Source organism: Mycteria americana, chromosome 6 (assembly GCF_035582795.1).
Source record: "Mycteria americana isolate JAX WOST 10 ecotype Jacksonville Zoo and Gardens chromosome 6, USCA_MyAme_1.0, whole genome shotgun sequence".
NCBI classification, from domain to species: Eukaryota; Metazoa; Chordata; class Aves; order Ciconiiformes; family Ciconiidae; genus Mycteria; species Mycteria americana.
The window spans coordinates 53,890,315-53,913,045 of NC_134370.1; the positions used below are offsets into that span (position 1 = coordinate 53,890,315).

Sequence of the window (22,731 nt, forward strand, 5' to 3'; positions counted from 1 at the left end):
GGCTATGTGATTCTATTAAAGAAATTACTTTCATGACTTAACTTGGCAAGGAAAATTCAGTATGCATTTCACTTGTTCCCCAGTGCAGGCTCAAACTCTTCCTTTTAGAAAGTGTGCTGTTTAATGGGTAATTTTTAAAGGGAGAGGAGGAGGGACCTAGCATCAGGAATCTCTGAATATGTGGTGTTTCTGAGATGTGCTGGAATACTTCAGCTGTCTCCTGTAGCTACCTGTAATTACTGGGCTATATCCTAGGGCTGTGGTAGAATTCATTACAGGCTACAAAGTACTTTGGAAATCACAGGACCAAAGGATGGGAAGTGACCTGTGGGTCCTGTAGTTCAGCTCCTCTGCCCCGGGGAGGGATCAGTTATACCTTAGCTGTTCCTGGTAGAGGTTCAGGATGGGCTTCTGTGGTGCCAGGATCTCCTCAGGCAATCTGTTCCCGTGCTTTGTTTGCCTTTCCACTAAGTAGTTTTTCCTACTAGCTAATTTGGTTCAACTGATTAGATTTAAATCCACTGTTACTTGTGTGTTGGCTATAGACATGGAGAACAATTTGCTGCAAAGAGAAAATGAACAGCTCTTTGTATTTATTTATGTAAACTGTTTGGAAGACTTATTATTGCCCGCTAGGTTTTCCATTCCTTAAGCTAAGCAGCTTCAATTTATTCAGTCTTTTGTAGTAGGTTTCACTGAGTAGATTATGTCATTAATCACATGTCATCTTCTCTAAAGATTTGTCTGTAGCCCCCATCTTTCTCAAAGTAAGAAAACAGAGACCTTAATTAAAAATGAAAGTGCATAACCTGATTTGCTACTGAAAATTCCAGTCTCAGAATTTTGTCATTTTATAACTAAGTAGTATTGATGTCAGTATAAGACATTATATTGTTACTTTTTGGTTAGTTTTATTATTATGTTCTTACTTAGCTAGCTAGATTAAACCTTCTTGTGTGTCTAAAACTCTTTTACTCTGAAGATTAAGGGGTGTGAAATTACTTTACATTGCCTTCAGTCATTTAAAGTATCATTTTATCTGAAACAATTCTTGCTGCAATGAAGTTTGGCAACCAGAAAGTTCTCTCTGCAACAGGTCAACACTTGTCACTATTATATCAGTTTCTATTTCTGCATAATGAGATATTTCTTATATTAGTGGTGACTTCAGTTGCTTGCAGACTAATAGATTTTAGTGGTTGCCTGCATGAGTGTCTTTGGCTTCTAAAAAAAAGGTGTACTGAACCATCATAGAAATGATTAAGAAGTAGTCCAGACAAATGAAACCTGACTTGTCTGATAACAAAGGACTATTAGTTTTATAAGAAGTAAATTTTACTGCAGACTGGGTTCAGACCAGAAGAGTGTCTCGGTGTTTAACCGTTATCATTTTATATCTGTGGTAGGACTACATTAATGTGTAGTGTAAGTATGAACACTGAATATTCACTGAAAAAATCACAAACTGAAGAATAGCTTGTTTAGTTGGTCAAATTGTGAGCCAGTGGTGTTCTGTTATTGGATATGAAAGCAAATGTAACAGCCAGAAACCAAGACCTTGTTGTATGTTATTCATAATTTTGACATTATGCAGTATTAGGTTGTACAGGCTATTGGATTTAAAAGGCTGATGCCAAGTGGGGTACCCACAGAAAAAAGACATATTAAACACAGAGACATCTGCTCCTGTTTTCAAATAACGTTGGAGAAATGGGTAACGTATCACACTAATGCAGATGCTTTTTATTATTCCCAAGTTATAATTAAATGCAGTTTCTTCTGTGGTTGGTGATGAAAGTGTGAGAGCAGCCTCAGAAGGGGGAAATGTTTCAGATTATGTAGACCACAACTGACTATTACACAGCAGCACCACAAACGCTGCACTGGCTTGGCTTTTTGTGTTGTAATGGTGTATTCAACCCATGTTTGCAAACGACATTCCACCAAAGCCTGCCATGTTAATAGCTAGCTGATCGGTAATGTATGCTCACTGGCATAGGTGATTTGCAGTTGTTAGTGACTGCACATGTTATCTGTGACTAGAGGCAAAGTATGTGGATGTTAATCTTTTGCTATTATACAGTAATGCTTGAGGCAAAATTATTAATGGAAGTTATGTCTTTAGGAGGTCATCCTTTGAAGGGGGAGGAGTGACATACAGACAAGGCTGTCTTTCCAAAGCTCATTTTGAGGTAGCTACACACTTGAATAGGGCTGGAGAGGTATGGCAAGCATTTGGTTGTGGACAGTGCCTTTTTTGTCTCCTAATTGAATTGATATGCATGTGTGCTTGTTGGTACAAAGGTTATTCAGAATATAAATAAACTATTAAAGGATGCTCATTTAAAAGAATGTTCTGCATATTAATAATTGTGAGAATCAGACATTGGAAGCCTGCTTTGAAAACTTGTGATTCAGCTGGTTGACAAGGGGAGCAACAGAAAAACTATGCGTTTAATGAAAATGGATCTAATTTCTGTGCAACAAAGTTGAGCACTCTGCCCAGTGTGAAACATTGAGAAATCCTGACTATATCTAGCTCCAGGAATGGGTAAAGCTTGGGGCACAAGTCCACAAGGAGATGGAGATGGGTGGTTGTAACTTCTAGGCTGTGCTCATACCCTGCCAACCACAAGGTCAGGATATTTAAATATTTGGCCACAGCTTGAGGGGTTAACTCTCCTTACAGTAACAGTCCCTGCCCTTTCTAATCCTTCCTAGCTTCCTTCAAGAGAAAAAACCCCTCTCTTTGCGGTTGTTCTTTGTTTTGCTTTCCCTGTGCTGCTGAATGGTGAGCATGGGCTAAGTGGCACTGAACACCCGAGACCAACAATTTGTCCTGTCTTTTATTGAATTTGATGGGTATTTCTGTGAATGTAGGATTGTGTGGGTCATCTTGAGTAGCTCTTTTCCTTGAAGCATTAATAGGGAGGCTGGAGGAAAAGTGGTAATATAAGAGTTAACTATTGCAGTATTTTTGGCTGGTTGGAAATCAACCTGTCCTCTCACGTCTTATTGCCTTCCTAAAAAGTTCCACATTAGATGGGAATTCCTGAAATATTACTGCGACCACTAGCAATCTCCATTGTTGAGGCATCAGAGTGGAAGAGAGCAGCCAGTGTCTGTTGACCCAAGTTCGTCACCAAAAATGACCTTACTTTCTGACTTTGCTAATATTATAACAGTTTTCAATCTCCACATTTCCAAGACTTGCATTACGCAATGGTTTCCATTGCTGAAAACTAAAGAAAATCTATTCCTGTCCAGATAGTCCAAAAATTACTTTTGGTCTGAATGGTTGATGGCTATAGGAGACCTCCTCCTATACTGGCAGAATAGGCAGCCGTTTGACAGGGAATAAATAAGACAAGTTACTTCCTATGTCATTCAGTTTCACTTGTGGCTGCAGCGTGAATGGCTTAAAAAGGATATTAGTGCTCTCCTGGTATTACAGTGTGAATTCTTGTTCCTAAGTCAATCTGTTGTGTCTACAGGTTCCCCAGAGGATAGAAGAGCAAAGAGATGCATCTGAGGATAGCAGTGCAGGAATCCCAGGCATGTGGGGAAGTTGGGGCCCCTGGTCTGCCTGCTCCCGGAGCTGCAGCGGTGGTGTGATGGAGCAAACGCGGCCCTGCCTCCCAGCCTACTACCATGAAAGGGGCTACCGAAGGCCAGGGCGGCAGTACCCGGCCTCAGAGAGAACTCTTGCTCATCAGAATTCCCGCCACCACGAGGACTCGCTGACTGCGTACCCTGGCCATGTCATTTCTGCCATCCGTACATCTGTGCCACTTCACAGGAATGAAGAGCAGCTTTGGGCTGGCCTTCGGGCCTCCGCTTCTTCCGGAGGCCATAACAACAGCCATCTGAGCAGAGGAGCATTGAGAGGCAGCAGGCATTCCCAGTCCCAGAGGCAGAACGCCAGGCCGGAAAAGAGGTATGTGTCTATGCACACATTTTATTCTTGGTATGAACGATGTATCTGAAAAATGACATGTCAGATTAGAGCTGATATTTTTTAATACTTATGGAAAAGTTATTAAAGGCTAAGGCTGACTTTTGCAATGTTTACCATCTTCTGTGGAAGGTTATCCTCCCTGTTGACTACTTATACGATAATACCCAAGGACAGATAAAATTATTCTACAATTATACGAAGCAGACTATCTTATTTCCCTTTAAGATTTGTTTTATGATTTATTGAGATATTTTTCCTTTCCTGCTACACTCTCATTTGACATGTCCATCTTCACTGTAATAATGAAAATCAGAACAAATAACAGCTCTATAATTGGATTCTTTAACTTCAACAGCCATTCTGATTTTAATTGGTTGAAAAAAAGATTCATCACTTTTTTTCTAAAGAATGGCCAACTGTCTGTTCACTTTTTTCCTAGTCAAAACTCTAGGTTTGTTTTGTATTTTTCAGAGAGTTTCTATTTATGGGCTTTTTGTTTTCTCTTTTCCCTTTTTTGTTTTCCACCACCTCTTTTAGCAAAATTTCCTGTTTGATGAAACTAAAAAATGTGGTTGTTTAATACATAGAATATTTTAAACACTGTATATGATTATATTAATTTCATAATATTAGCTGTTCAGTCTTTAAGGCTGGGTGGAACTGTGCTGTTACAACTAATTCCAATTCATTCTCCAATTTCTGGAGAAACACTTTTTTCTCTTCTTAGATACCAATCTATCAGATTTTTTTATATATGTATGACAGGAAAATAGATGTGTTTCCATTCTGGAAACTGAGGAGGATGGGCATGGAGATCCCCTGGGAGGGAGTGCTCCTGAAAAGTCTCTGTTCTGTCTGTCTTTCCTCAGAATATATATTCCAGCAGTTCTCTGGCTCTTTCCCTCTCAGCGCTCTTCTGGGAGATGCATGGAGAGATATTTTTTGTGGTAGTTAACAAAAAACCCAAAACAAACCAAACAAAAGAAGAACCCAAAAAACAAAACCAAAAAACCCTCCTTCATATCATCTGCTTCTTTCAGGTTCTTAGGTGAAGCAGTCAACTGTAATTCCCTTTTTAAAGACATCTTGCTGACCCAGACAAAAAAAAAAGAATGTTACCTTGAGGCAATATTCCAGCCTGACTGGACTAAGACAGTAGGACTGTGTTGCTGGTGATAAAGACATCCTCAGCCCCTGCAAGAAACTCTCTCCATCTGAAAGAATATTTGAAAATAGAAATTAACCTGTTAGCTTCCTGTTTGTCTCGGTGAAGCATACATTTCAAAAAGTGGGACCAGCTGTTCAGATGTTGTCTTCCTAGGTGTTGGCCATTTCCTTTAATCACTGCTTTGTCTCTCTTTCAAACCCATGCAAATGGATAGCCTAGGCCTATTGAGTATAACTTCAATATGGCACTGATGACCTTAGAAAAATTCAGAGAATGCCAGAGGCAGGCTTGTAGTAGCAGTGTTAACATGACTGCATTGAGACAAAAGTAATATTTTCTTTTTATTCCTGTTTTCCTACTTAATCATTTACTATAATGCACTTTTGTTCTCAGCTGTGCAGCGTAACAGATACAGGTTGCAGTACATAGCTGGGTTATTACTAGTATTGGAAGCCTGGCCTTGAACCGTCAGCACAAAGTCATTCAAAGCCTGTTTACTCCAGCCCCTTGGCACCCTCAGTCTCCAAGGGAATCCCAGCTGGCCTGGCCTCTGCAGCAGACCCGCTGCCAGGCTGCTGGCACAGCTGGGCTTCCATCCCCGCAGGCTATCCCTTGCTGCTGTGGTGGCCTCTGCAGGCCAGGAGAGACTGGAACAGTTTGAAACAATCACTGCAGTTATGGCTGGAACATGAGAGGACAATGAGCAGAAAATAATATTGACTGTGTGCAGAAGTGAAGCTATGTTACTTCCTAATAAATGCCTTGCCATATGAAATATTAAAATGATCATAACGTCCATTGTGCCTCCACTTTCCTGTATGATGGAGGTCTTTGCTTTTGAAAATTCTTGTGCTTTCCTAAGTACAGTGCAAGCTTCTGTACCACAGTTGATTTTCCACCCCCACACACACACTGCCCCTTGGCAAAAGACTGTGGATTCAAGGTCAGTGTTTTAATCTTATTTGCGTAATAAGTTACTTCCATCCTGTGTTAGGAGGGTCCCTGGTGGCTTTAAAGTCTGTTGTATTGCATAACTTTCAGATTCTTTGGTGGTGACTGTAAAAACAGAATGAGAACAAAAAATGTTATTTGAAAATGAAATTATTAGAATGACAAACCTAATAGTTTTCCTTAATTTACAAAATCCAGAGTGCAAACCTTCTTTACAAAGGAGATTACTGGTTCTATCAGATATATGGAAAATGGATTTCAAAATGTAACTTACTCTAGACATGGTTTTTATACTGTAGAACAGTGTTCAATGTTCACTAAATGGGCTATATTGGAAATTGGTGTCAGGCTATTAAAAGAAAATAACATCTGTGTTTTCACAATATGTACAGTCAGTGGAAACTGTTTGAGGTATTCCTATTTACTGTACTGGACTTTATGTAAAAGCTGGAATTTTAGCAGACTTCCATAAAACAATAAAAGAGGAATGGACATTTGTGACTGAGATAAGCTCACATTTGATATCATGGCAAGATGAAATTGGATGGCTTCCAAGGCAAATATGTTTTGACAGCAACAGCAGTCCCTCAAAGCAGCCAAATATGTTTGTATCATTTAGCAACAAGTGGAAAAGTTCTCTGATTGCTTCCAGGCAGCTGACAAAGAACTGTTCCGTTTCTTTAGCAAAATTCAAAATATAACTTATATATCATAAATTTTGACATACCTTGTCTGTGAAAAGGATATTCACATTTTCAGCTTTTGAAAGTTAGTTCACATATGATTCAGTTAGGCTTTAGAAACCAGGGCTGCACATGAAGCTCAGGGAGAGAGAGATTTGAGGCACCTACAATTAGAAGCCTAATTTAAACAGTTTAAGTGCTCCCCTTTTTATCATAGTGCTGTAAGTAGAGTTTTTGCGTAATTGAAATGTGTTAGGAAATTAGTCAGTCACTGGAATGAGGATGGAAACACAAAAAGAAAGCTGATGCTTCTCTGGGTTGTCCACTGGCAAAGGAAGGGACCTCTTCTCAGCTTTGAAGAGTTGAGTTCCCGTTAGCACAGCCTTGTTTTTTATTTCACCTAGATAAAATACGTGGAGCATACCATACAATAAGAACAAACAGGAATGAGGAGATAGGGAAAAAATATCAAAGCATTTAGACATCTTTATAGAGAAGCACATGTGGAAAAGTAATAAGGGCACGCAAAAGGATAACATGCTTTAAGAGAGAAAACACATCTCAAAAGGAAATATCATTCATGGACTAGGTTTTGGTGGTACTTAAATGTTGCATTTCCAATTCTCTGTTTTGGTGATAGAGAAGACCGCAACTTTACATAGATGTGCTGAGTGTTAGGATTCTTACAACTGCCACCTTCACTTTCTCTACAAGTGGACTTTCCTGGTGGAACAGCAAAACTTTTGTGTCCACTTCTGTAAGCACGACGTGTACTTTGTACGTGGTTCATAGGAGCAGAAAGAAAAATTTACATTTATCACCAGAATAATGAAATAAGTAAAGCAGGCTTGCATAAATAGTGCAAGTTTAAAGAAATATGTTAATAAGGAAAAGCCTTCCGTAAAGCTCTTTTTGTATTTGGAAGAGGAATGAGAGGAAAGATTTGCACTGAGGAAATAATCCAAAAATCATCAACTTCTCACATGGCTATAGCTCTGTAGTCTTTATTCTGCGGCCAGCAGCTGACGTGAAAGTCTGCTGTGCTGCTTTGTACCCTGTATAGGGACAGTTTGCATTTCGAGGCCTGTGAGCAATGAAAAGGAAGAGCGTATCGTTTAATGTCAAAACAGAATTTCCTTTCTGAAAGTATTTCTTTTGCCCTCTCTCACAGGTGCTTTGACCAGGAAAATGTAGGTCACTCAGTTGGCAGGTCTACAATTAACCTTTAAAGGGACAATTCAGTTGTTATTTCCTTAACCAATTTAAGCATCATTAGCTGTGTGTTCTGATGTAATTTTTGTGAGCTGTTCTGTTCAGTTCCGGTTCATAGAGGTGTACAAATGTGTGATTGCTGGACCTTCAGGTTCAAGAAGGTATTTTCTCAAGTTCTGAGGCTTTATATTTATTGGCATGGGTGTTTCCTTTTCTTAATATTTGGAATGAAACCCAGCTCAAGTACTTAGCCATCCCTCCTTTCATTATTTCTCTAATAGAATGAAAATGTGATGCATTTTACCCCAAACCCAATATGGTTATAAAAGCTTATTGGGGCTTGGTGCATGTGCAGGAGGAAGACAGAGGGAGAAGGGTTTGATCCTTTTCTCAGGATAAATTTTCCAGAAAACTCTAAGAGCAGCAATAGTAATAAAAGAATTAATTTTGGTAGCACTTGGGGGATTTAAAGTCATATGAGAGAGATGTTTATTTTCCTTCTGAATAAAATTCCAAACAGGTTCTAATAGCAATAAAGATCACGTGAGGTATTTCCTGGCAAAATGAATAGCTAGCTGGGGTGGTTGTGGCCTCAGGCTGACTTTGTGCTGTCCCACCTCCCATCTGGTTATTAATCCCTCTGATATGCTCTAGGTCTCACTTATTATTAACTAATTAGTATCAGTTTTTATTATGCTACTGTGAGCACTCTTTGAATGGTATTACCAAAAATAAAAACCTAACATGATACTATAATTGCAAGCCACCCGAGAAGCTTTCTTAATCTTACCGCTGAACATTTCAACCCTTCCTGAAGTGGGTTGACTGAAGGAGGGGAGGGGAAGTGAAAACGCTGCTAGCATTCGGTCAGATGTGAGACAGTGCATTTTGCCAGTGAATTATTGCCTGGTCAGTAAGGGGTGGAAACACAACAAAGCTCCCATCACAGTTGTAATGCATCTCAGCAGACTGAGTTCTGGTGGTTACTTGCCTTGAATTTGTGCTTTTTTACCTGCCAGCTGCATGGTTACATTATTCAGTCAAACCTTAAAGATGAAGCTAAGGGGAAAAACTTGTAGACTTGTAACTAAATTTCCTGGGATCAGAGGCATTAATTCAACTTGTAGCAGAAGAGGACTGTAGTATTTTGCTTCAAATTCTGCAGTCCTATCTCGGTGTTGACAGTGACATAAATGAGGTTATATAGCACTTGCTGGGTGATCAGCAAAAGCCAATATAGTAAGTTATTGTACTGGGCATATTGCAGCTATGCTAGACTGGGATGTTAGTGGTGATCTCTGAGGATGGAAAATTTCCTTTAAGATAGTCCACATGTATCTCTCTTATATTAATCCAATTAATTAAACCTGTTCCCAAGAGGCAATTTACATAGTGACCTTATTCATTAATTCTGCTGTCAGAAAAATGTAAATATTTTTTGCCCCTAGTATAATACAGAAATGAGAGAAGAATCACCCCTGTGGTATAATCCATTTTCCTACAGAAGATGCACTTTTTAGGTATAGTTTGTTACTCTGTGTCTTCTAGCAGTTGAAATTTTTAGGTCAAATATGCTCACAATAGTTTTAACACTCATATAATACATGGGAAGTAGTGAATATCCATAAATCATGGTGTGGTTACCAAAGTTACCAGAAATGTAAACCAAACTAGTTAGTTCCATTGTTTTAGTTACCTTGATAATGACAATCAGTAAAATGAAGTGAATGCCTACACCGATTTAATTGCAATGAAATGTGCTGATGAAGTGTGAATAATATGCTATAAGAATCACAAGAATAATATGCTATAAGTGGCAAAAGAAATTTGTGATGATGGCTCCACATTCCAATGGGTAATACACTCTTGGAAGGGGTGGTTTAACTCTTGTGACCAAACATTTGACAAAGATAACTGCTCACCGCTTTAAGGCTGTTTTCTAGGTCAGTGAGCAGATAGGTATGCATTTTCATAACATAAAACAGAGTCAAAGGGCTCCCTTCTTTCATTCATGTTTAAGTGATTTTCTCCAGATTGATTTAGAGCTGGTGAAAAGTGAGTACATGGAATGCAAAGCTGCACAGGGCTATGCTACAGTACTGAGAGGCGATACATAATGGCTTTTGATGTGAATCAACCCGACTGTCGAGAGCTCTCCCTTTTGAGTAGGTGGAAATATACTCCCAGAACCAGTAAATCATTCACTTTTGTTAAAAATTATTCTTGTGAAAGAATCTGCTAAAATAAAATACTGTGAGGTATAAACTTGATAGCAGTTATGACCAGGATAAGACGGTTTATTTTGTGACTTAAACTTAAGAAAAGGAGGCCAAAAATGCATGGTGGACAGTCTTTTTTAAAGTAAACCTTGTTAACTGTGTGCCTAAGAATATATAAAACATCAAAGAAAATTAAAAGGGGTAGGAGGGCTGGAAAGTAAATGATTGAATAGAACAGTTGTAGGCCAGTTACAGTTTTGAATTATGGAGGAAGTGCCAGGGATTAAAAATGGATATATGAAATTATTTTAGGGATACTATTTTAGGAGTAATAAAAATAATAAAGTACATTAAAAATATATATACCCGTACCTATCCTGTTAACAGAAACTTACGTAATTAGGACCTGTTTTTTCCATTTGAAGTTGAAGTTTTGTGTCTGCAAAGACTTCTTGGTGTCCCTTTATTTTTTTTTCTTAATTACATTTTAAATATTGGAGTGATATTTCAATAACTTCATTACTGACAGGAATAGCTAATAAATCACTTTCAGGTCTTCAGAAACAAAATCAAGGCAACTCTAACTATATTAAATACTTGAACTCCGTGTAAGTGGGTAGTGTCCTTTAAAAGCTGTCAATTACAGTGATGTAATGCTGCTAAATAGATATTTTGCGATGATCTAAAATATTAGGTTAAATAGTGGTATACTTATCCACAGAAATAGATTTAATTAAGTTAGAATATATGCAATTGATTTAGTTAAAGAGGATGGGGCCTACTAACTTAAGCATGTGTATAGTCCTGTTAAAACCATGATGGGTAGTAGGACTTCAATTTAAGCTAAAGAGCTTTGGTAAGTATTGAAGGGGACTGAGCTCCTTTAGAACTAAGGTTCTAGTGGGAATCAAAGAAATGCACTTTTGGAGCATTTTTTTAATAGAAATTAATAACTGCAATGCAAAAGCACAAATCAGTATAATTTAAAACACATTTTGCAGTGGTACATAATGTGGAATATCATTTGGGAAATAAACCTATAAGTCACTCTTTCTTCTGTCTTTTCTCCCACTTTCGTCTTGCACATAGACCTCTGTTTCTGATGATAGATCACTGTTAAGTTCAGCTTGAGTAGGTGCTAGCTGTGGATTGATTGCTGTGTTGATAGGACAAAAATACAGCCAGCAACACTTCAGTGATTAGATTATAGGCAACTGCTTAATTCCCAAGTGAGAAGAATACACAAGAACCTGAAGAATGCTTGGGTCCTGGGCACCCAGAGCAGCGTCAGGCTACATGTGCAGTTAGACCAGACTCACTGATGAGATGAGTTTCCTTAGCATATTGGAGGACTTATCTGTTAATTCCAGGACAGGATTGCTGGTAAAGCAAGCCTCTGAAGATTTTGAAAAAAGCTTCCAACTTGACCAAGCTCTCAAGAAAATTGAAAGAAAGTGCTAAGCGTTGGTTTCACATCTATCCAAATGCTCTGTGATGAGATTCTGCTGTCTTTCATTACGGTGGTAGTTGTGGCTGGGCATGCAGGGAAGAAAACTGTCTTCCTCTGCTTATGGAATAATTTCTGCCAATAGACAAGAGAAAATTTTGAAAAAAAGTATCATGAAGCCTGCAATTCTTGTGCAGTTTTTCCTCCTCATCCCTGGTGAAACTGGTAGCTGAAGGCTGTTACCCTCCCAGAACATTACATTACTCCTTGAGAAACAGAGTGAAAAGTTGTGAATTCAAAATGAGGGAAACTGGCAGTTTCTTTGAGTTCGTTCTAAGAAAACATTCCACCAGTAGGACAACAAGTCTTCTGCGGTGTCATAAATGAGAGTTTTCGCTAATGTTCAACCTTGCAGTTTTTCATTTACAAGAGAAGTATTTTGATACTAGGAGATAAGTTGAATGAAATGCTGCAAAGCTCATGTAAAATACATTCTTTATTCTGTCTGACATCAGAACAGAAAGAAAACAAGTTATGCTTCAGCTGGAAGTGAGCCAGGGAACCTCTGTTTAGAGAATGGTGGGAGAAATGTAAAGAGAAAGGAAGTGATGAAAAAAGGGAAAAAAATGAAAAAGGTATGTTGGAGAGAGGCTTTGTAAAGAGCACTTAAGAGAACAGGTGGAGGCCCGGGAAATCTGTAATCTTACTTGTGTATTTTAAAGATGCTGCACATCCTTGGTTCAAAGAGGGTTTCTATTCAATATAAATGACCAGCCCACCAGCTCCGAAAGTACTTCATTCTTAGTGAACCTCAAGAACACTTGAGGTTCAAAGCATTGTTCTTAGCATAAACTCTATGAGGCAGTGACAATGCATTTATTTGCTGACCAAGGCACAGGTATGCTTGTGGCTAAAATGAGAAAAAGCTACTACAACAAAATTCCTTTTTGTCACTCAAAATGTGCTGCGAGGAGCCAGTTCTCACTATTCTCAGCTGTCTTATCCTCAGTATGAGAGAAATTGTTAATAGTTAGACCAATAAGAATACTAGCTAATAATAATTATTTTAAAATGTTTGCTACAATCCTTACACTAATAGCACAAAACCTGATTTTCATACTTGCCTGGGCAAATGTATTTTTTAATTCAAGAATATATTTAGGTTGGCTTAAGTTTAAAGGGGCCCATCATTTTTGTTATCAAAGTGCTAAACAGATTTGTCTGAACAATCAGGGAGGTGTGTGTGTTTATGAGAATTATGCCCAAAGAAAGAAGATTGCCAGATCTGCATTATACAGCTGTTATGCCTCTACTTGAGATGAACCAATAGAGCAGAGATGTCTGCTGGCTATGATCTGACATGAAACACTTAATGCAGCTACTTGCTTTTAAACGTATTTTTTTCTGTTAAGCAGTAATTTGCCTTTAGATAACTCTGTTCTTGGTGGCATTTTTTCTCCCTTTGCTTGTCCATAGTACATGCAGTCTTCATCGTAACTGACTGCAAATGTTACTGAATACTTCTTTTCCTCTTTTTATTCCCTCTTTCTTTTCTTCAATCCAGTAAAGAACTGAACAACTTTTTATTATTAAGTGTTTATTTGATACACTAGACAGTTTGGCCAGAGAGCCTAACAGGTGATGGAGCTGGTGAGATTTAATTATCCTTGCCTTTTTGATACTTCTTCCTTTCTGTTGCTTCTAATTCTTGAAGGGGTATTTAGGACCTTTCTCTATGCAAAGTATTGTAGACAATCGTTGGCTGATATCTTTTTATTAGAAGCAATTAAATAAAAGGCTTGACCTACATTAAATACTTTTATTAACATGAGTGGATCAGCAGTGGTAGAAATTTGACTGACATAAAGATATGCAGCCAAAAGCCCTCGTGTAAAATTAACTGGCCTAGCATATGAGAAACTTGGGAGCATGTTGTTTCTCTACCGGAGCTGATGTGGCTGATCTGGGAGGAGAAACTTTTCTCCAAATGAAACAGATGTAGGATATGGACGTAGCTTATGGAAGTTGTCTCTGCACATCTAAGGACTGTATGGACCCTGAGAAGGAAGTACACCTGACAAACCTATTAAATTTCCAACTATGAATGTTAATTTACAGGCAATGGAGAATTAGCATGACTGTTCTGCTAATGCAGTCATATTTGGTTCAGCTGAAAAGGGGACTGCTTTTGAAAAGATTGATGTAAAAGGTAATTGATAACTTCCTGAAGGGCCCAAGCATGTGCAGACAGAGCACTGGATTTACACAAGTGAGAAACACTGAGTAAGCCTGCACAATAAAGTCCCAGGCTTCTTTTTCCTGTCACCTGATTTTCAAACAATTGGTGTTTTCTCCTCTCTGGGAGTTGGGTTTCTTTTGATTTTTAAGTATTTATTGTATAGTTAAATGAGCAGTAAAGTGTTACTTTAACTGCTTCAGTTCTGGGCGTGATAATGCTTGTATCTTAGTGCCAGTAGTTGACTTCTCATATTTATCAGAGTTCAACCCTGCAATCCTTCTCATGATCAGTGCTCCACCTTATGGTTTTAATACCTGAGTAAATCCATCTATAAACAATTATCTGCTCTACAGGGACTGTGTTTATCAGAAGGAACCTAAGCATTATTTCTTATTGCTGTTTTCATATAGGGTATGTGAAGAGTTTTTATTGATGCAGTCATATCCTTGATATGTCAGTGCAGTGCAGCATGTTGCAGGTTTTGGAAATATATTAGAATCCTTTCTAAGTACAGCTATTTTAGGAATTGTGCTGGTGGGGCTCCATTCTGCTGCCAGAATCTCGTAATTATTTCTGTTAATGCTGGGGAACCACGGACTTGTAAAGACAGAATCTAACACCTTGCTGGAAAAGCTTTGTCAAAGTTGTCTAAAACTCAGAGTCTAAAACTCAGATCTTGCTCAAACTGGATTTTCAGAGTTTATCTGAGAGCTATTGACTGTGGTTCATACACTCAACTTCACTCCTGTAGGAACACATACTCAACATCCTATCCAAATGCTTTTCTTAACCATTGCTACATTAAGAAGGATGACTCTGTTGGTTTTTAGCATACCTGGGTATGTAAAGTCTAATGCTGCAAAATCTCACACTAGCTTAGGTCTGGCTAAGTAGGCACAAGGCTTAGGGGTGTGCTATTACTTGCTAATTCTTTTTTCCTCCTTTACCTGTTGCATTAAATGAGAGTGCATCCCAACTCTGACCTGGTCATGATACTGTGCATTAAAAAAAAAAAAAAAAAGACCAATAAGGAGGAGCTTCCAAGCCATGCTGTGGGGAGGAGTGAGTTACGTGGCTTATAATGAATATAGGTAATCATAATGAATGACAGGTAAGAAAAAGTCCTGCTGGCAACTGAAAACTCCTAACAAGCCATCAGGGCTTGACCTACTTCCATCTCCTACCAGAATATCAAAGCTGGGTTGATTTAGCATAAAGCAAACAGTGTCAGCAAGGTTAGTTTAATTCTGAGTATTAAGTTAATGGTAGATTTTGTCTGATTTTTCCTCCCTCTTTCCTTTCCCTGATTCCCCTTTCCCCATTGTTTTCTCATTTTGTATGGACCTACATAACACTCCCTCCCTCATTGCTGCATGACGTCATAAATTCTGCCTGACGCTCCCCAAGAATTATAAAAGTTAATTACCACCAAGCTATTTTTACAAGCTTCTTTATTACATTTCATCAAACTGCATTCCTGATTTATAAGGATGTTGCCAAGTGTGAATGAAAGATGCTTTAAGGCAAAACAGGCAGTGCTCAGAACAGTTTCAGTCCAGGCAATATTGATTTAAATGAATGCATGAACACTGATAAAGATGTTAATAATTAGAGGTTGTGTTACACTTTGTTTCCAGAAGTTTGTATGTTGAAAGAAATGTGATGTTCCCGGCTACAAAAAGTTAACCTTCCATTTCAGAGGAAGTGTGTTCCCATGAAAATTCCAGGTCATAATTACTGGACAAGCTGAGCAAATTGAAACTTGTATTCAGTGGTACACAGCCATGTTTTGGGTTATGCTGGCCCTAACTGTTACGAGGGAAGAGGCAAAGGAGAGGACTCACCCCTGATGAGCCTTGGTGCAACCACAGGCATGTCATCATAAGGGTGCTGGAAACTTGGGCTACCAGAAATGGTGCCTCATTTCTTCACCAGTGAGGACTCTAGCAACAATTCCAAGTTACAGTGTAGGAAAAGAAGCCAAGGTGAGACAGGAACTAACAGTAAGAATGTTGTTACTGCTTTCACTTCTTAGGTGCTGTTGTTATATGTTTGTTGCAGTGATCAACCATTTTACAAGAAAAAAACTCTGGCTTCCCTGAAAATCTAGTTTTTCTAATTTTTGCAAATAATTTGATGAGATTCCAGCATCTTTTGGACACTTGCTGCCTTCAACAATGAGTCCTTCTTTCAGATACTAGTCATTCTATGTTTAAGACTACTATATGCCCATTTCATAATTTTTTCCAGGCTGAAGAGTCCTAATTTATGTCACCATTTCTTGTATGTCCTTCAGTTCTTTTTAGTTCTGATTTAGTTCTGACCCTGAACTGAAGATTAACAGTCAAACATCAGCCTCATTTTTGACCTTTTGCGTGATCTCTCCTAGTTTGCCAGGCAGGAGTTGCCTAGTTCTTCCAGGTGGGTTGGATGATGCATCTAGGTGTTCCTCTCTGGAAGAGTCTAGTGCTTGTTGCTGCAAAGGATTTCGGATTCAGAAGGCTGGGACAGAGACATATTCCTACCATTCCACTGATCTGCACATGGATTATTGGTCAGTTATTATGCAACTTTCTCCTCCTGTTGATGAAAAATGCAAGCAACCTGACTGTGGATGATACATTCGAAAGGCTAATTTCAGTAGACCTGCCACCCTCTGTCCACCCCTGCGAACACCACCTCATGCAGTCTGTGCTCCCTGCAATGAAGCAGTTACTTCCTCAATGCCAGGAGTTCTTGCCAAGGTTCATACCGCAGACACTTCAAATTTGGTGTGGTCAGGTTGAGAAGAAAACCGCTGTCTGTAAGAATCATTAGAGACGGGAGCAAGTAAAAATAAGGAGTTGTATCTGTTTTCCAAGATGAACCAATTTGCTCCAAAATCTAAGATGCTTCATGACAACTATGATACCAAAGTGTTTTCAGAGTGCAGAATATTACTAGAAATCTGAAGGAAGATTTTTTGTTTGTTTTGCTCTTGCTCAGAAATGAAGAGTTATGTTAAAAATCAACAGCAGCAACAGAAGGGGGAAAAAACAAAACAAAACCCCCAAAACCAAAAAACCCAACACAAAACTGTGCTCATTTAAATCAAGTTGGTTTTAGTCTCAACTTCTGAAATAATTCTCATTCATAATTTCTCTTTCTTTCCTCTCCTGTCCGCTTACAGGAAGCTTTTTTCCCCTCCCTTAATGCCAAAAAGCATTATACTAATTTTCTCTACTGTAACTACCAAAACCTACCTCAACAATGACCATCACGGTCACAGAACAGATTAACAGGTATAAACAGCTCAAGAGTGCTGGTCGCTTATCTGCCAGGGTAAATCAACACTCTTGTTCACACATCCTTGAGCCAGGAAGACTGATTAAAAGCCCCACGTGGCCATAAAGCTAGAATGTTAAGTAAATGACTTCCAAGGTTCCCATGTAAGAAGAGTCTTGGGAGAATATAGGACTTGGGAAGAAAACAAACACAAGAAAAAACAAGCTCAAAGAAAAGTCTCTTTGATCTGGTGGCCGTCTGACATCTGGAACACTTCAGTTTCTAGAAAATAAGTATGTCAATTTATAACCTCCGGTTTTCACTGCAGTTCAAGTCTATTTTGTATATATTAAAAAATATAAATACATTTTATGGACAGAAAGAAAATGACCTTCTTTTAGTGGTGTCTCCCTTCCTGAGCTGCAAAGGTTACCCAAAACAGCTGTATTCACACATTGCTCTGAACTGGAAGAAATCTTTTTTTGCCAACTTATTCTTCAGACTGCAGCACTAGAAATCAAGGCCTGATGCGATGTTGAGCTGTACAGGACGACAAGAAAAGCAAATGCAAATGAGCCTATTGCTTGCAGATAAAATTCCAGGATTAACCCTCTTGAATGTATGACCCAAATGTGGTATTATTAATTTTGTGATTTTTCACTTGTAATTTGGAGCTGAGTTTCTAGACTGAGTCCGTTGTGTTGCTGTGAGTGTGCAGAGGACAAAACTACCCTCCAAGGAGTACCACTTGTTTGAGAGTGCTGGTACAGCTGTAATATGGCCCAAAACACAGGGTCTTCAGTAAGTAAGAAATCTGTGCTCAAGAGAGCAGACCTGAAACTTCTGTGATTACTGCTGGGGCTGTCAAGCTCTTGTGTAATGTTTTAGTAATGTACAGTGAAAGGTGGGCTTTTATCCTGACAACAAATTGGGAGGTCATGACTTATTAATTAAATGTATTGCTAATCCATACTTTGTATATTAAAAAAAAAAAAAAAGAGTAAATCTGCTAGCCAAAGAAGAGAAAATAAACTGTGTACCATAATAAGAATATTTTCCTGCATTTGTCATCTTTTCCAGAGGTTTTTCAGTAATATTTTGGTGTTCCTTATCCTTTTTCTGTTTCCATCTTTATTTCTTAAGTAGCAAATGAAGCAGAACCACAGGAGGCCTCTTAAGTGGATACAAAATGTTTAATGATCTTTGCCATATGAATTTAAATTTTCTTCTGTCATTACTCAAATCCACAGTAGGGATTTCCTGCTGTTATGTATCTCAAGCTCCTCAGAAACATGGTTATGAATTTTAGGAATATACAGCTTTGATTCTCTGAAATTCCATTTTAAAGGAGAGTCCTACGGATTAAAAGAACAACAACCACCTCCCCTCAAACTGCTACTTTATACCATACCGAACCATTTGCCTTTGCTAGTTGAAACTAAGTGACTTCCCATGTGACTCTCAGCCAAAGAGGGCCCGGGGTTTAGTTCAACCGGTAGACTTCTTCAGAGATTCCCAATACACCAAGCAAGACTACAGCTTGTACATATTTTCTGTAAAACAGATTGAAATTTCTGGTTACCTGTTGCTTTGCAGTGAATAACTTTGACAAATAAATCATATAAGTATATAACTGCTCCTTCACTTATGAATACAGTAACTGTTTTCTCTCTCTTTCTCTGTTTTTAGAAGCAGAAACAGAAATCCTATTGGTCCAGGAAAGTATGGATATGGAAAAGTGCCATACATTTTACCTTTACAAACTGATACTGGTCAGCAGCCTCAGAAACTTCGGAGGCAGCGACAGTCATCAAGGAACCATGTATTTCATCAGAGTCCAAGTCTCATGAACACTTACAGCCAGGCAGCTAGTCCTTCACTTCAACATGGGAGTCTTTATCAAGAAGAAAGTGGGCCTCAGGCTGGACATCAAGTCCTGGGACCCTCAGTTTATCAGTCATCTTCATTTCCTGTATCTCAAAGCCTGTTTCACAGCAGTGACTCAAACCATCACGGGTCTGCATCACACCAGGCAGTCCAGGGTCAGCCCCAGCCTCAAAGGGCTGCAGCAATTGTGTGCATTGGCACCTACAAGCAATATAAACTCTGCAACACAAATGTAAGTCTGGTTTTCCTATATATAAATTGTTGGACAGCTGTTGGTTTTCCCTAGTATGCTAAATGTTCACATAGTCAAGAAGCTAAGTTGAACATTGTTTTTTATTAATTTAATGAATTTTTTTGTGAACTTATTTTAAAGTGTCTTAGGGAATACTGAAAGTAGATGCATAATATTATAGTTACCTAATACCGTACCTTCAAGGATTTTAAGCAGTCACTAAACCTACCAATACGTACCATTCTAATTTAATAGAGGGAGAAACTAAGTCACAGACAAGTTTAATATTTTTCCATGTAACAAACGGAAAAATGGAGTTGGGGTAGACCACGTTATGAAGGCTCCCTACTTCTCAATCCCATAAGATAAGGCTATCCTTTTGGGAATGCTAGTCATGCTCTAAATAGGATTTAGAGCCAGCACCCAGTAGCCTAGATCACTCCTATATCTTTCCATGGTGCTGTGTGCATTCTATGATACATGCTACTTTTACCAGCATTCAAGCTCTACATGCTTTGATTTTGGCTTCCTAGTTTATTGGAGAGAAAATCTGTTCTGTGTTAATTTTTAAATAAAACTTTGTTATTACTTAATTCAAAAATGTTTGGCTGGGTGTAGCTCTATGCTCTGGGGCAGTCTCCCATTGTATGTGGGAGGCTAGTGAGGTTTTGCTGTTTCTCCCCACAAGCAATTTTCATCCTGCTAAAATTTTCAGTTTCTGGCTGTGTCATTTTAGTATTTCATAAAGTATCTCTTCCTAATATTTGCATCTTATTTGGGCTACTAATCTAACGTAATGTCACAAACTCAAAGCAGCTTGTATTAGAAGCAGGATGTTCAAGAATGGTCTCAGTGTGTTGACACAACAAGCCATATTTTTCTGAGTGGGTACACATCTGATTCTTCTGCCTTTTAGAAATCCTATTTCACTTAGTGGAAGCCTGTATAGTGGAGACGTAGCAACAGAACATATGATCAGGATAACAAAAGCACGACCTAAGCAAATCAGATGAGTGCCTTTTGGCCTCTTAGTGTAGCAGTTATTACATTTGCTTTATTTATGAATAAAGTCCGTTGATTGAAGAGACCTAATGTCAAGGAAGTTTTAGGGTATTTGTCTGAAACGGAAAACATGAAAGGGCTAGTTTGAGCCTCTAAGAATAGTCTCTGGTACAAATTGCTCTTTTGAAAAACACTTTCTGTTTTTTGAAGGAAAATGGGAAATTAACTTAGTGCATGGGCATTAATTTGGAAAGTTTTCTGTGCCGAATTTGCTCACTGGTGTCCAAGTGATACACAAATGTCCCAGTCTTTATTTCATCCCTTACTGCATCAAGGCAAAAAGTTGGACAGTATTCTGCCTGACTTAAGAAATTTAACAAAATCATTGCCAGGAAAGATCTCTTTTCAGAGAGCAAGGGGTGAGGAAGTTGGAAATGAGGTGGAAGAAAGAAGCAGTCCCAGATGGTCAAGGTATGGGAAGGAAGGTTTGTAGAGGAAATTTGTTGAGAATGACAGGTGGGCTAGAGAGAAGAGGGCTGTGAGCTTGTGAATTAGACAGTGGCAAGACATGCAGGTCAGTATGATGAGTGGTCTGGCCATCGGCAAATTTCTTTTGGTAGTAGGGGAACTGGAGTGAAAATATTTTCATGTTAATTTTAGAAACTGTGGTTTAAAGAGAAGACTTCAATACATGAAGAGGAAAAAACAGGCGAGCGTACTGTTGCTGCATCTTTGCCATTGTTGCATGTATAAATGCAGTTATAAAGAAATAATAATTTATATTACAGGAGACTTTTAATAACAAAGAGAAATTGTAGGTGATGCAGCTCCTCCTAGGCATGGAACTCATAGTGATATTCTTTATTTAGTAACACTGCTGTTACCCTCAGAGAAGCTGTAATTGCTATTCAGGGTTATTTTTCTCCCTAGAATGTGGTAATTAATATAATTATGAAAAAGAAGTTGCTAAGAACAGTTTTACTATAGAGGCCAGGATGAGAGCAAAACAAGGCCGATAGTGTTTCACTTTGCTTGTTCTTCCTGATTAAATGCTTCTGCACGTGGGCTTTAATTTAATTTATCGGCAGTGACATGTACCAGTCATCTTGCCAGCATGCAGAGAACAGTGTTTTTTTCTTTCTTTTTCTTTTTTCTTTTTTAATTCTTCCTGGAGCATACCAAAAATGAAAATCTCATTTATTGAGAGGAAAGCATTCTGTTAACGGTTATCCTGGTGTTTGGCCACTCCCTCTACAGTTTCTCCTAAGGGCAGTTAATTAATAACAAATTAAGTCAATCTGCCTTGGTCCATTAGGTCATTTCCTCATTATTGTACATTTATTGTTTTTTCATTAATAGCTGAACTCATTTTATATGACTGACAGCTTGATTCATAAAAGTTAAACTTACGGGTTTTGGTTAGGGACAACCTCGGAAGTGCTTGTGTTTGTTCAAGTGTTTCTGCAGGTCGTTAAACCTATTTTCTTATTGTACAAGTGGCTTCCCCTCTTCAGCACCTTGCATATAGGCTTTGTACGTGCTCACCTCAGAATATACAGCTGCCTGTCACCTCCTTCAGCAGGAAACAGGCAGTGAACATCTGTCCTTTACACACAAACAGTACTGACAGATCTTACTGAAACCATAAGCTATTTGCAATACAATACAATTCTTCAAATGTGGTCTGTATTCCTCCAGATGGGAGGAGTGATGAGTAAATCTTCCTTACTTCCCCCTGCGTTAAAGGAAAGAGAATTATATGGGCACGTGGGTGAAGTAGAATTTGAAAGCAAACTTGTTTGCGTTGTTTGTCACCAGAACAAAGGGAGCAACTCAAATGGAACATTTGTTTACTGAGCACTTTTTGTTATTAATTGTCTCTAGCATTGCCAAGTCACTAGCTCTTGGTGAGTGTCTGAATGTGTGAGAATATATTTGTAAATTAACTTCAGGCTGAGGGTTGCTTGGGCAGTATGCGCAAGGAAGCTTTCAGGGTTTTGGACATTCAAGCCTACTTGTTTTGCAGTGTAAATTTGGTGATACAGAGTGCCCCTTTTTCAAGTCAATTTTATCCAATTTATTTTATTTTTTGTCAGACATACAGTGAATTATGGCGTATTGGTAAAGACATCAATTCTTAGTATGTCTCTGTCCTTAATATGTGGAGAGCTTATTGCAGCCTTTCAGTGCTCAAAGCGGGCTTATAAGAAAGATGGAGAGAGACTTTTTACCAAGGCTTGTAGTGTCAGCACAAGGGGCAACCATTTTAAACTAAAAGAGGGTAGGTTTAGATTGGACATAAGGAAGAAATTTGTTATGATGAGGGTGGTGAGACACTGGCACAGGTTGCTCAGAGGTGGTAGATGCCCCATCCCTGTAAACATGGAAGGCCAGGCTGGACAGGGCTCTGAGCAACCTGATCTAGTGAAAGATGTCCCTGCCCATGGCAGGGGGTTGGACTAGATGATC

At 38.7% G+C, this 22,731-nt stretch overlaps 1 protein-coding gene across 9 annotated transcripts in view; it reads left to right on the forward strand.

Moving 5' to 3' along the window:
* The window catches only part of THSD4 (thrombospondin type 1 domain containing 4), a 347,378-nt gene that overhangs the window by 38,410 nt on the left and 286,237 nt on the right, over positions 1-22,731 (forward strand). For all 9 annotated transcript variants that reach the window (XM_075505878.1, XM_075505877.1, XM_075505879.1 and 6 more), the window contains 2 exons: positions 3,495-3,937; positions 18,831-19,260. In XM_075505878.1, coding sequence (XP_075361993.1) covers positions 3,495-3,937; positions 18,831-19,260 — 873 coding nt within the window. The remainder of the gene's footprint in view (positions 1-3,494; positions 3,938-18,830; positions 19,261-22,731) is intronic.